Source organism: Passer montanus, unplaced genomic scaffold, assembly GCF_014805655.1.
Source record: "Passer montanus isolate IOZ18808 unplaced genomic scaffold, ASM1480565v1 scaffold62, whole genome shotgun sequence".
NCBI classification, from domain to species: Eukaryota; Metazoa; Chordata; class Aves; order Passeriformes; family Passeridae; genus Passer; species Passer montanus.
Genome location: NW_024371260.1, coordinates 1,059,782 through 1,075,093, shown reverse-complemented (window position 1 = coordinate 1,075,093; position 15,312 = coordinate 1,059,782). Strand labels below are relative to the sequence as shown.

The 15,312-nt window shown below is 61.3% G+C and overlaps 1 protein-coding gene across 4 annotated transcripts in view; it reads right to left on the bottom strand.

The window, feature by feature from the left end:
- Nucleotides 1-15,312, bottom strand: part of SAMD11 (sterile alpha motif domain containing 11) — a 75,547-nt gene that overhangs the window by 6,586 nt on the left and 53,649 nt on the right. For all 4 annotated transcript variants that reach the window (XM_039727669.1, XM_039727671.1, XM_039727670.1 and 1 more), the window contains 4 exons: nt 10,875-11,022; nt 4,095-4,210; nt 3,722-3,800; nt 2,627-3,294 (listed from right to left, as the gene is read on the bottom strand). In XM_039727669.1, the coding sequence (XP_039583603.1) occupies nt 2,627-3,294; nt 3,722-3,800; nt 4,095-4,210; nt 10,875-11,022 (1,011 nt within the window). The remainder of the gene's footprint in view (nt 1-2,626; nt 3,295-3,721; nt 3,801-4,094; nt 4,211-10,874; nt 11,023-15,312) is intronic.

Here is a 15,312-nt window from a genome sequence, read left to right as displayed (position 1 = left end):
CTCCTGCCCCTGGAAGGACAGTGCTCAGCCCGTGTCCCCTCCTGCCCCTGGAAGGACAGTGCTCAGCCCGTGTCCCCTCCTGCCCCTGGAAGGACAGTGCTCAGCCCGTGTCCCCTCCTGCCCCTGGAAGGACAGTGCTCAGCCCGTGTCCCCTCCTGCCCCTGGAAGGACAGTGCTCAGCCCGTGTCCCCCCCCTGCTCTGGCAGCCCAGACAATGAGGACAAATAGGTGCCACCAAGGGCTGCAGGGCCACACCTCGGATCCCAGTAATGAGATGTCAGCCCTGCAGGAGCCACCCGGGGCTGCAGCCATCCCCTGGCAGCCTGCTCTGCCTGATGGATGATGCTCAGGGGCTGCAATGGATGAGGGAGGGCTGCAGCAGCTGGGGCCCGGCCTGGGGGCTGGGAGGAATCCATCGTGCCAGGACAGGTGCCCCCGGCCCATTTCCAGCCCCCTCCCTCCTCCTGGGGTCCAGCTGCTCCAGGAACAGCAGCCAGAGGCTGGAGGGGCCATGGAGAGCAGGGCTGGGCTGTGGCAGGAGTGGCTCTGGAGCATGGCACAGTGCCACCCTGGCAGCACAGGGGACAGCCCGGGTGCCAGCTGGGCACACGGTGCCACCCTGGCAGCACAGGGGACAGCCCGGGCACACGGTGCCACCCTGGCAGCCAGCCTGCCCCTGGCTTCAAGCAGTTTTGTCCCAGCCCTGCCCCGAGCACCCCTCGTGTCCCCCCAGGAGGGCTGGGGTCAGGAGCAGCACAAGGATGGTTAATTGCTCTCCAGACTGCAATCAATAGAAGGATTTGAGCCTCTGCACACTCCAACCTTCACCTTTCCCAGAGGACGGGGAGGAGGAGGAGGAGGAGGCTGAAACCTTGAGGAGATGAGGTCATCGAGCCACAGCCCAAAAAGCAGCTCTGGGAATGGAGCTGGGACAGAGAGGGACAGAGGGACAGAGCAGGGACAGAGGGACAGAGAAGGACAGAACAGGGACACAGAGGGACAGAGCAGGACAGAGAGGGACAGAGGGACAGAACAGGGACAGAGAGGGACAAAGGGACAGAGAGGGACAGAGCAGGGACAGAAACAGAGAGAGAGGGACAGAGAGGGGACAGAGAGGGACACAGAGAGGGACAGAGCAGCTCCTCCTCCTCCCACTGCCTCCAACCCAGCGTCCTTCTCAGCTGGATGCTTCTCCCCTCTCCTCTCCTCCCCCCGGCTCTTCCCCTTGGCCACCTGCCTCGGCTGGGTGGGTATTTCACAATTCCACCCTCCCATCCCTCCCGAGGGGGCAGTCCCCGTGCCAAAAGGGGCACAGGAATGGTGTGGCACAGGGGGAGAGGTGGCTGCAGCTCCCCTGCCAGCCCTGGGGTGCTCTGTGCTCCCCCAGAACCACAGAACACATCTTTCCCCCTCCCCAGGACGGCTGCAGCCCTTGGATCGATACAACCCTCAGCATTTCAGCTCTGAACTCCCAGCTCAACCCTGGGCTGCATCCCCCACACCTCCCTGTCCTCCCGGTGGAAGGATTTGCTCTGGAGCAGCAGAGCAGGGCCCAAACCCTCAGGGAGAGCAGCGTGGAACCAGCCAGCAGCCAAAGACCCCTCAGGGAGAGACCCCCAGCCCTGGCACAGCCTGCACAAACCAGCAGAGGAGAGCAGGGAAACCCAGCCCGGGGGCTGCAGATGTGCTGCTGATATAAATCCAAAGTGAAAATAATAAATGGGCTATTACAGCACCTCACACCCTGCTGGGGAAGGAGGGAGGGAGGGGAGGCAGCCACAGAGCCCCTCAGCAGCCAGGAGCACACGGAGCTCAGCCCGTCCCTCCCTAATGGCCACGGAGGAAAAAGCTCCTGCAGGAAGGCTGGGCAGCCCCGGGCAGCAGGAATATTCCTCATCCCGGCCACCTGCCTGGCGCTGAAAAATCGCTTCCTCCCTCCTGGCTGGGAGGCAGCTCTAATGAGGGATGGGCAGGCTGCTCACAGGCAGCTCCCGGCGTGGAGAGCGGCACAGCCCAGCCCTGCTCCCTCCCCGAGCGCCCTGCCGCCTGCTAATTGCTCTGCCAGGTAATTAGCTGGGGGAAGACTGGGCTTCTGGCTGGGCTGGCGGGGCTCCCTGCGCTTGAGACCCCATTTGTGCCACCCCCTGCTCTGCAGAGAGCTGGCAGTGACCCCCCTGCCTGCCTGTGCCACCCAGCCCAGCTCTCCCAGTGCCCGGGGCACAGAGGGGCACCACAAAGAGCCCAGCTGCCCTGCCCTGGTACTGGGCACCTGGAAAAGCCCTCCAAGGCCACCAAGGGCACCACAAAGTGCCCAACTGCCCTCTCCTGGAAGTGGGTACCTGGAAAAGCCCTCCAAGGCCACCAAGTGCCGCCTCTGACCAATGCCCACAGCACTGAGTGCCACGTCCACCCTTCCTTGGACACCTCCCAGGGACGGTGCCACCACCACCTCCCTGGGCAGCCTCCCCACCCTCCCCATGCCGAAACTCTTCCTTTAGAGACACGAAAACCTGACAAAGCAACCACAACCCCACTGTGGAAGGAGCAGGGGGCAGAACCCCCAGTCCAACACTGCCCAACACCTCCTTATCCCACCCCAGCAGCAGCAGATCCGCCGGTGCCTCACCTGCGTGGAAGTAGGGGCTCATGGTGTAGGGGAAGCCGAAGGGCAGCGGCTGGGGCGCGGGCAGCGAGGCGGGGGGCAGGTACTTCACCTCGGCCTTGCCCACACCGGGCCCCAGCAGGTGGCTGGGCGACTCGGCGCTGGAGGAGCCCGCGCCCGCCTCGCCCGCCTCCTTGGCCCCCTCGCCCGCCTTCCCCGCGCCGTCCTTGCCCTCCTTGGGCTCCGCTCCCGCGCCGCCCTCGCCCTTCAGCCCCTCGGCCTTGTCCTCGGCGTCGCTCTCCGAGTCCTTCATCTCGTCGTCGTTACAGTCCTGGGCGCCGTCCCTGGCGCGCGGCTCCCGGGCCTCGCCGGGGCCCGGCGGCTCGGCGCGGGGCTGCGAGGCCTTGCGGCCGCCGCCCGCCCGCCGGGGCTGCTCCTTGGGCGGCGTGGCGGCGCCGCCGGGCGCCAGCGACAGCAGCGGGGCGTTGTTGTGGCGCAGCACCAGCATGGCGTTGCGCCGGGACAGCTCGTCGCGCAGCGCGTGGCCCTCGGGGACGTCGTGCACGCTGCGCAGCGCGGGGTGGTCCGGGGGCAGCCCCGGGTGCAGGCTCAGGGGGTCCGCGGCCAGCAGGCGCTGCCGGTGAAGGGTCTCCAGCTCCTTCTGGCGGATCAGCTCGGCCGACATCTCCAGCCTGGAGGGGGAAGAGGGGTTGGTGGGGTTGGAGGAGTGTGGGCCCAGCCGAGCCTTGCAGGAGGGAGGTGTCAGCGGCACACCTGCACAGGCCTCACCCAGACTGGGCCTGCTGTGCCCAGCTCAGGACAAACCCGGGACAAACCCGGGACAAACCCACACCAGCACAAACCCAGGACAAACAAACCCGCACCAGGACAAACCCACACCAGGACAAACCCATACCAGGACAAATCCATGACAGACGCATAGCAGGATAAACCCAGGACAAACCCACACTGGGACAAACCCACACCAAGAGAAACCTATGACAAACCCCTACCAGGACAAACCAGGACAAACCCACACCAGGACAAACCCATGACAAATCCACACCAGGACAAACCCAGGGCAAACCCAGGACAAACCCAGCCCCTCCCCACTCCTACCTGGCCAGGTTTTGCTTCCGTAGCATCTCCTGCTGCCGCGCGAACATCTCGGCCTGTGCCGGCTGGAGGAACCCGTAACCTGGGCAGGGAGAGCCTGAGGGTTACTCCTGTCAGCGCTGACCCTTGGCTGCCCCAGGCCAGCTCCCCACGGGGACAAAGGGCACAGAGTGCTGCTCTTCATCCCAGAACAGCCACCCCTCGCTGCCACGGAACAAGGGCCAGGAAGAGCAGCCAGAATCTGCTCCTCTGGCTGCAGAACCAGGGTGAGGTCAGCACAGCAGGGACACAGAAAAGCTCTCTGGGCTGTCTGGCTGCAGGGTGGACTGTCCCAGGCTGCAGCTCTGCCCTGCCCTGGCGTCACCTGAGCGCTCACCTGGCGTCTGGCACAGCGCTGAAGGCACCCCGAGGAAGGGAGGTCTCAGGTGGGGCCCCAGGGCGATGTGGGGAGCGTTCTGGGGCGACAGCAGAGGCGGTGGGTGGGATATCTCCCTGCAGGAATCACAAAATAAAGCCCTGTTAAAAAGCTGGAGGCTCAGGGAGAACATCTTGGCTGCACATGAGCTGCATCCTGACCAGAGGCTGCTCTCTGCCTCTTCACCCTCATGCAGAGCCTCTAAAATGGAGAGAGAAAACCACAAGCAGCAGAATCAAAAGGGGAAGAAAGCAGCCAGGACTCCACAGGTCCCACACATTTCCCACTCTTGCTCCTGTGGCCTTTCAGCCGGGCTGTCCAAAGGGTTTTTCCTTCAAGGGCAGGGCTGAGGATGCTCCACCTGCCCCTCCCTCATCACATCTGGGTTCCTGCCTCACCCACCTCACACCTGAGAAGGAATTCTGTGCTTGGGCAGGGGGTTTGGCAGCTCTGAAAGCATCACTGGCTTTGCCTTGCAAAAAACACCTGTCCTAGCTGGGCTAAGGGATGATCTTTAATGGTGAAGAGGAAAGCTGGAAGTGAGGCAGAGGAAAATACAGCCAGGAGAGGGAAGTGAGCAGGAAGGGCAACGGGGCAGGGGGAAGGAATCCTGCTGGAGAAGGGGTGGGTGAAGCCAGGCAGAATGGGCAGAGCAGATGCCAGGGGCTGGGGAAGCTCAGAGAGGCAGGACTGGGTGGTGGGAAGGGGACAATCCTGGAGAGAAGGCAGGGAGCACTTGCAGCAGGAGAGAAGGCAGAGGAAAAAAAAAAAAAAGAAAAAGGCAGGAAGGGAATAAGAGCCAAGGTCTCTTCCATTAGTCAAATCTGCCCTGGGAGCCTGCAAGCAAATCTGCTTTCCGGCTGCACGTCTCTTAATTCCTTTTGATGGCCACTTACAACATTATTACCTTCAGCAGGGCATCCAGAGGCACAGCCAAGTGCGGGGCCGTTTATTTTCATTTTACAGTATCTCCCTGGAAAAATCTGCTCCCAGAGAGGCTGCAGGCCAAGGCACAGGGGGGCAGAAAGTGCCTGTGACTTTGCAACAGACACAGCACGTGCAGAGGCACTGCAGAGGGGGGAGAACGACGGGAGAGTCCTGGCCATCCATGGCTTGTGGGCATGGGTCAGATCATGGGAATGGATCAGAGATGGGAATGGATCAGAGATGGAAATGGATCAGAGATGGAAATGGATCAGGTCATGGGGGGGAATGGATCACATCATGGAAATGGATCAGATATGGAAATGGATCAGGTGATGGGAATGGATCAGATCACGGGAATGGATCAGATATGGAAATGGATCAGATCATGGGAATGGATCAGATATGGAAATGGATCAGGTCATGGGAATGGATCAGATATGGAAATGGATCAGATCATGGGGGGGAATGGATCAGATATGGAAATTGATCAGGTCATGGGAATGGATCAGACCACAAGAATGGATCAGATCACAAGAATGGATCAGATCATAGGAATGGATCAGCTTGTGGGCATGGACACCTCATGGAAAGGGATCAGCTCATGTCCATGGATCAGCTCATGGGCATGGATAGCCCATGGCAATGGATCAGCTCATGAGCATGGACCAGCTCATGGAAAGGGATCAGTTCATGTCCGTGGACAGCTCGTGGAAAGCCAAACAGGGACTCCTGGGCATGAAGAGGGCGAGGAGAGCCCTCCCAGCACAGCCTCATCCCCACTGTGTTCTGCGCAGCCCCACACGCTGCCCCGGCTGCGCTCCCCCTCCCCAATTCCTCCTTCCCCGCGGCAGCCCGTGCCATCTGCCCGTCCCCGCGGGCTCGGGGCTCCGGCTCCCCTCCTCCCCGGCTGCCCTGGCTCTCCTCTAACCTAATTGCGGCCCCGGCGGTGTCTGGAGGCGCGGATCGATCGGGGGCTGCTGCAATGTTAATGCCGCGCTCCGCTGGCAGCTCCAATTAATCTCAGGTAACGCCGCGCTCGACCTTCGCCTCCGAGCCGGGGCAGCAGCCAAGCGATGCTTATGTAATTACACCGTGAAGTGTGTAATCACCTGCCCTAATCCCCGAGGCCTCGCAATTAGCCGGGGCCGCGGTGGCCGGGGCTGCCAAGTGCTGCTGCCACCCGGGCCGGCCCCGCGGATGAAAAACGGACAATTAAAGCGGCGTGACGGGGGCTCCGAGGTGGCCGCTCGATCGTAATTAGCTGTAATCATGGCGAGACGAGCCTGCCAGACGTGCCGCTCATTTTATAAGAAGCAATTTAGGAAATCAAGTCGCTGTTAACCACGGCGTGGCCGTGCCCTCCTTGGGGGTGTGAGGGGAGGGATCCCGCGGGACAGCCAGGCTGCCCGTGCACAGCTCAAAAACAAAGCAGCTCCTGGACTGATGCCAGTCTGTGCCCAGGAAGCAGAGGGTGGGATGGGATCAGGGCTGGGCGCCGGGAAAGGAAGGGTTCTCCCTTTGGTGGCAGCCCAGTGCTCATCCCAGGTTGTTTTTGTGCTTTCATGCTGTGCTACGGGGCATGGCTTTGATCCCTGAGGAATTCACATCTGCTCCAGACTCTGCAGTTCATTCCCTCAGAGCTTCCCTGCCTTCCAGACCAGCCACAGCCCTGGGGAGCCCCTCAGCTGCGTGGCCACCAGGGACAGACCCTCTGTGCCACCCCAGAGAGCCACCCTGGCGGGCACAGAACCTGGAACCTGCCCTGCTCCCTGCCAGCCCCATCCTTGGCACCACGGGGAGCTGGCACAGGAGGCAGGCAGCAGCACCAGGCCGTGCCCTGGCACAGGGCTGGGCAGCCCTCCCAGCCTTGCCTGGGAAAAGAATTGGCAAGCCCACAGTGAAAAGCCCCCGAGACCTCAACAGAGGCTGCCGTGCTTTCAGACAGGTGAGCAGCAAACTCTGATCCCTGCAGCCTCTCCCAGGTACCTGTCAGCCTCGAATCCCCCATCAAACTCCTTCCTCCTCTTCCTCCTCGGCTCAGAGGCAGAACTGCAGTGCCCTGCTCTGAGGAGGTGAATTTAGCCCCTGGCAATTACATCTGATAAGCCTGGTCCTTCCCTGGAAGAGAGCAATTCTGTGTTGCTGCACATTCCTCCCCCTGCCCCCTCTTCCCCCTCAAATGCCAGCTGGAGGCTTGTGAGCAGGGTATTAGGGGATTTGCACTGCACGCTGCTAAATTTGATATGTCCTTTAACAGGAGACAAATGGTTCACAAGGCTTAAAAAGTATCGACTTTTCTTTAACAATAAGCACTAATGGCCTTCAAATAATCAATATTTAAAGTCATTATGGGGTTACACATTATACTGTTAAAACCAAGCCTTTCACTTTAACCCCATCACATCCTCCCCAGCCTGGAGCTGAGCTCCCCCCTGGCTCCAGCCAAGCTCGGGGGGAAGGCTGGGAGCACAGGCTGTGACTGGAGATGTGAAAGGGTCAGGAAATGCAGATTGAAACCGGCAAGGCATGGAAATAAATTTAGAACGGATGGAAGAAGAGGGAAGGGAGGGGGGGAAGAATGCATGAAAGCTCTGCTTTCTTCTGCTCTGCATTTGATAGGAAGAGACACTTTAAACCCGAGGTAACAGGCAGGAGGCACAGAGCTCCTCGCTGCTCTGCCATCCCCAGGCTGCCAGCAAGGGAGGATAAGAATAAATAAAATCAAAGGCCTTGCTCAAAATGCTGTTTGGGATTTCCAGGCAGGAAAAGAACATGTGCTGGCACTGGCCTGGCCACGGAGAGGGGCTGGTCTGTGCTGCCCCCTCCAAATCCAAACTGCTGCTGAAACCAAAGTGGTTAAACCAGGGCAAGCCCCCTGGCCTCTGCTCTGCAGCACCTTCAGCCAGCTGAAGGAGGGATTCTGGCAGGGCAAAAATCACAACATCACAGCCTCCAGGGGGGACAGGGGACACAGGGCTGGGCTGGGAAAGGGCAGGAGAGAGATGGTGCCCAGGGAGGGCAGGAGGGTGCCCAGGGAGGGCAGATGTGCCCAGAGAGGGCAGAAGGGGTGCCCAGAGAGAGCTGTGCCCAGGGAGGGCAGAGGTACCCAGGGAGGGCAGGAACTGTGCCCAGGAAGGTGCCCAGAGAAGGCAGAAGCTGTGCCCAAGGAGCCAGCAGGGAAAAGGAAAACCTCCCCAGAGCAGGGAGGAGGAATGAGGCGGTGGAAGAACAAACTGCAGCAACAGCAGATGGGAGGGAGGGAATCCAAAAAGCCAGGCTGGGTATTTTGGGCACATCCCTGCTCAGAGGAAGCCTCTGGCTGCTGCACGGTGTCTGTCAGCTCCTGCAGAGTGGCACTGGGTGCCTTCCTCAGGCTCCCAGCCCCAGCTCAGCCCTGCCAAGGGGCTGGGCTCCCCAGGACCCCGGCATGGGGGGCTGCTGGCACCTCGGGCTGGCAGCATTCCCTGCTCTTGGCACTCCTGCTGGGGGATGAGCTGTGCTCCCCCTGCCTGCCCAGGCAGCAGAGCCATTGCTTGTACCCACACCTGCCTCTGCCCTCTCCCTAGAGGGGTGGGACCCCCAGACCCCACACCTCACCCTGCAGGCACAAAAAGCAACTCCCAGAACAGAATGATGCACCCAACCCAGCCAAGGAGCTTCACCTGAGTGAGCACAGAGTGCAGGAGCTCAGCTCCTGTCCAACCTCACTGGACACAGCCCAGCAGCTCATCCAGCCCTTCCCAGCTCCTCTCCATCCCCTCTGTGTGCAGGGCATGAAAGATTTTCCCTCGAGAGGAAATTCTCCCCAGGCTCCCCCCAGAGAGAAGCAGGGATGAGCACCCTGGGGAGGAACACGCCAGGCTGAAGGACCCTGGCAGAACTTTGCCAACAATTCCTGGAGGCAGCAGGCAGGGAGCAGCATCCAAGCAGCTCTGCAGGGTACAGCCACCTGCCAGCTCTGCAGGAGAGGCAGCAGCGTGGAGATGGAAGAGCTCCAGGCTGGAGTGCTTACAGTGGCACCTTTCAGTTGTACCCTCTCCTCTTCCAAGTCTTTTTTTAACACTGAACTCGAGCATCTTCCCAAACACACCACCAGGCCCTGGCACGCCAGCATCCCAGCTGAATCCATCCCCAAAGGATCTAGGAAACCAAAACCACGAAACCAAATGAATTCTCCAGACTGTGGCTCAAGCCTGCTTTTGGCAACACGCCTCAGTTTCACTGACTCCAGGGAGCAAAGAGATCAAGGGACCCCTCTGCCCCTACCAGGACCTTGGCTCAAGAAAATCCCCATCAGTGTGTTTGTGTGCCTCATCCCACAAAGCCAACCCCCCAGCCTGTTTCTGACCAGCAGAGACACAGTAATTAATTCATTACCGGGGTTTATCTGGGCCTCCCCACGCTCAGCCCGGCCCTCCTGCCAGCAGCACTCCCCGTGAGCAGCCTCCACCCTTCCGTGGATGCTTTTCCAGGCAGCCCCGGGGCCGGCCTGGCTCCCCTCCAGCCCACACAGCGCTGGGGAAGCGTTCCTGAGAGCGGCTGCAGGGGCTCCTGCATCCCTGCCTTCCTCCCAGGTCTGCTCTGAGCTGGGATTTATGGGCTGGGTTAGCCAAAGTACACGCTGTGGGAGAGAGAGAGGCTTCCAGGGCTGCTCGGCCCCTCCACAGCGCCAAGGTGCTGCTGGGAGAGGGGGAAAACCAGACAGGATGGAAATGGGGGGGAGCTCTGGACCTACACACACTGCAGAGCTGGCAGGGCAGCCCGCTCTGCCCCCACCCCGACACAAGAGCCCAGAGAAGTGTAAATACCAGAGCCTTTCACTGCTCCTCCCATGACATCCAAAGCCCCCTCCTGTCCCCTCCATCCCCGTCAGGAACGCACGCAGCTTTAATTTAATTTCCCTCTGAAGTTCTTGATTGCAGAGGGAATGGCTCGTGGCACAGAGCAAGATAAATGAGCTAGAATTTCCTGGGGGTGGGGGGATATCAGCTTTCCAGCACTCCCAGCAGCGGGAGAGGCTAGCTCAGGCTCTTTTCCTCAACAAAGAAAACTTCTTCTCTTCCTGTTCCACCCCAGAGCTCTTCTGCTCTCTCATTATCTGGGGATGCTAAACTTCAACACCTCAACTTGTGCCCACCAACAGGTGAGAGTGGCACCTCCAGCACAGCTATGGGATCATTCCAGCCTGGCATCCCCTGGATGTGGATGCAGATCGGCACAGGCACAGATTTCCCCCCTTTCCATACAGACCCCCAGAGTGGGGCAGGAGCACCCCCAGCACCTGCACAACCCCCAGAGGAGACGAGCACACCTTGCCCACGCAAATCAGCCCTGCCCAGCTCAGAATGCACAATCCCAAAGGCTGGAAAAGCCTCTAAAACCACCGAGTCCAGCCATGAACCCAACACCACCAAAGCACATCCCCAGTGCCACATCCACACGGTTTGTGAACACTTCCAGGGACAGTGGCTCCCAAACTGCTCATGCCATGCTATGCCATGCCATTGACCCCATGCCATGCCATGCCACTGATCCCATGCTATGCCAAGCCATGCCATGCCATCCCATCCCATCGCAGCCCATCCCATCCCATCAAATTTATGCCATCCCATCCCACCGATCCCATGCCATGCCATGCCATGCCATCCCACTGATCCCATCCTATGCCATTGATGCCATGCCATTGATGCCATCCTATGCCATCCCATCCCACTGATCCCATCCCATCCCCAGCCGCTCCCCCCAGCCGTGCCCCCTCCCGGTGCAGGAGCCCCCGCCCCGGCAGAGCCCGCCCCGTGCCGTGCCGTGCCGTACCTGTCGGGGAAGTGGCTGTCCCGGTGCTGGGGCAGGCCCTGCTTCCTGCGCTGGCTGGACGAGTTGCCGGCCGGGGGGATGTGCGCCTCCATCGCGCCCGGGGTCCGCGCCGCCGCCGCCGCCACCTCCTGCCGCGCCCGGAGCAGATCTGGGGACAGCGGGGACCGTCACGGGCCGGGGCTGGGACCGGGGCTGGGACTGCTGCTGCTGCTGCTACTGCTGCTGCCGGCCCCAGCCCGCGCCCGCTGCCCCGGCCCCGCCGGACACACGGACACACACACGGACACACAGACGGATAGACACACGGACAGACACGCGGACACACAGACGGACACAGGCGGACAGACACGCGGACACACAGACACACAGTAACACAGATGGACAGACACAGGGACAGACACACGAACACACACGCGGACAGACACGCGGACACAGACAGACAGACACACGGACACACAGACACACGGACACACAGACCCGCCGTACCCCGGGGCCGCTCCCCGTCGCTCCCGCAGCCCCGGCCCCGCTGGACACACAGACACACACGCGGACGGGCAGACACACAGACGGACAGACACACGGTCACACAGACCCGCCGTGCCCCGGGGCCGCTCCCGGCCTCGCTGGACACACAGACACACACGCGGACAGACAGACAGACACATATACACACGGACACACAGACGGACCCGCCGTGCCCCGGCCCCGCTGGACACACAGACACGGCGGCCCCGGCTCCGAGCCGGCCGCGAGCCGCCCCCGCCGCGCCGGGAGCCCGGCGGCCGAGGAAATTGTGCAACGACGGCACGGGGGTGGATTTGCTGCTTAATTGCCTTCCTGGCGGAGGGAGGGAGGGGGGAAGGAGCGGAAAAAAGGGAGGGAAGGATGGATGGAAGCGAGGAGAGCCGCAGGACAGCGAGGCATTCCCCAACTCCCTCTCCCGGTCGGTCCCGAGCACCTGCCCCGCTCCCGCCGGGGTTACCGGGGCTCTCCGTGCCCGCCACCCCCGTGGGGGGCTCTGCAGGGCTGGACCTGCCCCGGACAGGGACTGCTGAGGGTGGGGGACAGATGGGGACCCCCCTGCCAGCCCCAGCACAGCGCTGCCTGCAGAGAGGGGAGAAGGAAACGCGGCCCTCGTTCAGCCTGCACTGCCCTGGCACCGCGGCAGGACCTGGCACCCGTGTCACCCTGTGGCACCCGTGTCACCCACCGTGTCACCCTGCCTGTAACAATGCTGTCACCCTGCCTGTGACACCCATGTCATTCTGTCTGTGACACCCGTGTCACCCTGCCTGTGACACCTGTGTCACCCACCGTGTCACCCTGCCTGTGACACCCATGTCATTCTGTCTGTGACACCCGTGTCACCCTGCCTGTGACACCTGTGTCACCCACCGTGTCACCCTGCCTGTGACACCCATGTCATTCTGCCTGTGACACCTGTGACACCCTGCCTGTGACACCCATGTCACCCACCCTGTGACACCCATGTCACTCTGCCTGTGACACCCGTGTCATCCTGCCTGTGACACCCATGTCACCCACCCTGTGACACCCATGTCACCCTGCCTGTGACACCCGTGTCCCCCTGACCTCCAGGGCTCACACAGTGCCCAGGATGGACGGAGCAGGCAAGGCCAGAACCACTCGAGCCCACGCCAGGGAGCCCCAGGGAGGGGTGCATGATGCAGGTGCAGCCCATGTGCCCTGCCCTGGCCTCAGGGGACAACGAGTGACACTGGAGCCAGGCACTCTGAGGCTTTCCAGGGGGCTGCTCTCCCCCAGTTGGCATCAGGAGTCCCTCAGTCCTGGTATTTGTGTGAAATCCCCCAGCCCAGAGGTTCTGCTGCCCCTCACGTGGTGCACAGGGAACCTCCCCGAGAGGAACCCTCCCTCACACCATCGCCCTGCAGAGGAAACCACAGCACAGCTGGGGAGAGCAGCAGAGGCACCTTCACCTCCCCGAGCACACCCGGGGCAGGACCACCTCCACCACCGACCCTGCAGAGCCCTCAGCACACCCACCTCCTCCCACGGCCGCTTTGGAAAGCTGCAGGAGCACTGCACGACCCTGGTAACGCCACATTTCCCATCTCTGTGCCTCCCTTTTCCCCCACCAGGCTCTTCTCCCTCGGTTCTGGAAATCCCTGGCACCAAGACGTGCCCAGCCTGAGCTCCATCAATCACAGCACCACACCCTGTGGTGATGGCCAGGGCTGGAGCCCCGTGCTGGGCTGAGAATGCTCCCACAGCTGCTGTTTGTGCTGGCAGCAGGGGGACAGCAGTGCCCCAATTTCTGGCCACATTCCCGTCCCTGTCCCCACGCCCAGCCGAGGGGACAAACACTGAAATGACAACTCTGAACCGTACAAGCACGCAGGGAGCAGCCAAACACCATCAGATCACTGAAAAAAAAAAAACAACAAACCAACCCAGAGAATTCGCCGAGGCAGGCAGACCGTGCAACCTTGCAATGTTTATAAATTAATTATCTGAAAAGCCCGGGTCACTCCTGATTGCCACGGCGGCTGTAATTTAGAAGGCTGGCGTGCAGCCAGCTGCAGGAGCTGCATTGATCCCGAGTGACCGCAAGAGCCCCCCCGCTCACACCCCCCTGCTGCCCCTTCCCCCTCCCCGCTGCCCGGGCCCCCCCGAGGATCTGTTATTTACAATCCCGCACTCTGACAGTTGGGAAATCAGATTGATTGACAGCGGGACGCTGGCGGATGGAGGTTCCAGGCATGGAGACAGACTGAATGCAGAATGTGGGATGAATGCCACTGGGAGAACGGGGGTGGAGGAGGAGGGCGGGGGGGTTTGAAAAGCAATTAAAAAAAAAAGATTTCTAAATTATTAACATTTTTTAAATTATTAATGTTATTGGTGCCTCCGTGTGAGCCCGCAGATAAACTGCGCTTTGTACCGGCACTAATAATTTATAGCCCAAGCAGAGCCCTGTGGTGTGGAGACAATCCAAAAATACACCAAGTTGTGTCTTGTCAGTGTTCCCCGAGCGAGTCTGCCCGTGCAGGCTCCTTCTCCCCCCCTGCCCACCCCAAATCCCCAGCGTGACCCCCCCAACAAATGCTGATGAGGGAGTTCAATCATCACCATACAAACACGTCAGGCTCTCAAGGTGATGAGCTCCTCTCGTTATTTTGGGGGCAGGGGGTGATCCAGCACACACTGGTGGGACGGACACGTCCCTGTGGCCAGCAGCCCCCCAAGGCCAGGCTCTGTCCCCACCCTGGTCACCCCCCTGCTCTGTGCTGTGCCCAAGCTCTGCCAGGCTCCAGTCACGGCTGAATATTCAGTGCCACCCTTTTGTCACACCCTGTCCCTCCCTGTGTGTGCTCCCACGTGCCATCCCGGCCCTGTGGCACACAGCTCTGCCCCTCACCACCAGAGCTGGGTTTGCAGGGGCTCTGCAGGGCCTGGCACAGCCCAGCCCAGCTGGTGCCACCTCCCCACGGGGCCGGGGCAGGTTTGTGTTTGTGCCCGATAAGCAAATCCTTCCTCCACAGCAATCCCTTCCTGCCCCCAGAGAAGCCAATCAAATCAAACAGAGTGGAAAAGAAGACAGCCTCTTCATTAACCTAACAAGGAGCCCTGGGGATTCACACTCTGAGCAGAGCTCCTCCTGCAGCTCCTGCTGGTGCTCTGCTCCTGAGCCAGGCAGGGATGTGCCAGCGCTGCACACCTCGGGCAGGGAGCAGCACTGGGCACATCCTGGCATGGCTCTGCCCTTCAGACACACTCCAGCCCTCTGGGCAGCATCCCCTCTGCCACATCCCTCCCTTCAGACACACTCCAGCCCTCGGGCCAGCATCCCCTCTGCCACATCCCTCCCCTCAGACACTCTCCAGCTCTCTGGGCAGCATCCCCTCTGCCACATCCCCCCCTTCAGACACTCTCCAGCCCTCTGGGCAGCATCCCCTCTGCCACATCCCTCCCCTCAGACACACTCCAGCCCTCTGGGCAGCATCCCCTCTGCCACATCCCTCCTCTGCCTGCTGCAGCCGAGTTCTCTCCCTCCCCTGTGGGGAGCACTGGGGCAGGGCACGGCTTTGCTGGGGCAGACTGGGCCAGTGGCAGCAGGCTCTGCTCACCTGAGGGCAGGTGAGGAGCACGCACCTGTGGAGGGATGCTCCACCCCTGGAGAGATGCTCCAGCTGTGGAGGGATGCTCCAGCTGTGCAGGGATGCCCTACCCATGGAGGGATGCTCCAGCTGTGCAGGGACCTGTGCAGGGATGCTCAACCCCTGGAGGGATGCTCCAGCTGTGCAGGGATGCCCTACCCATGGAGGGATGCTCCAGCTGTGCAGGGTCCTGTGCAGGGATGCTCCAGCTGTGCAGGGACCTGTGCAGGGATGCTCCACCCCTGGAGGGACGCTGGTGATGCTGCAAGGCCCTGGTGCCCCCTTTAGGCACAGCCCAG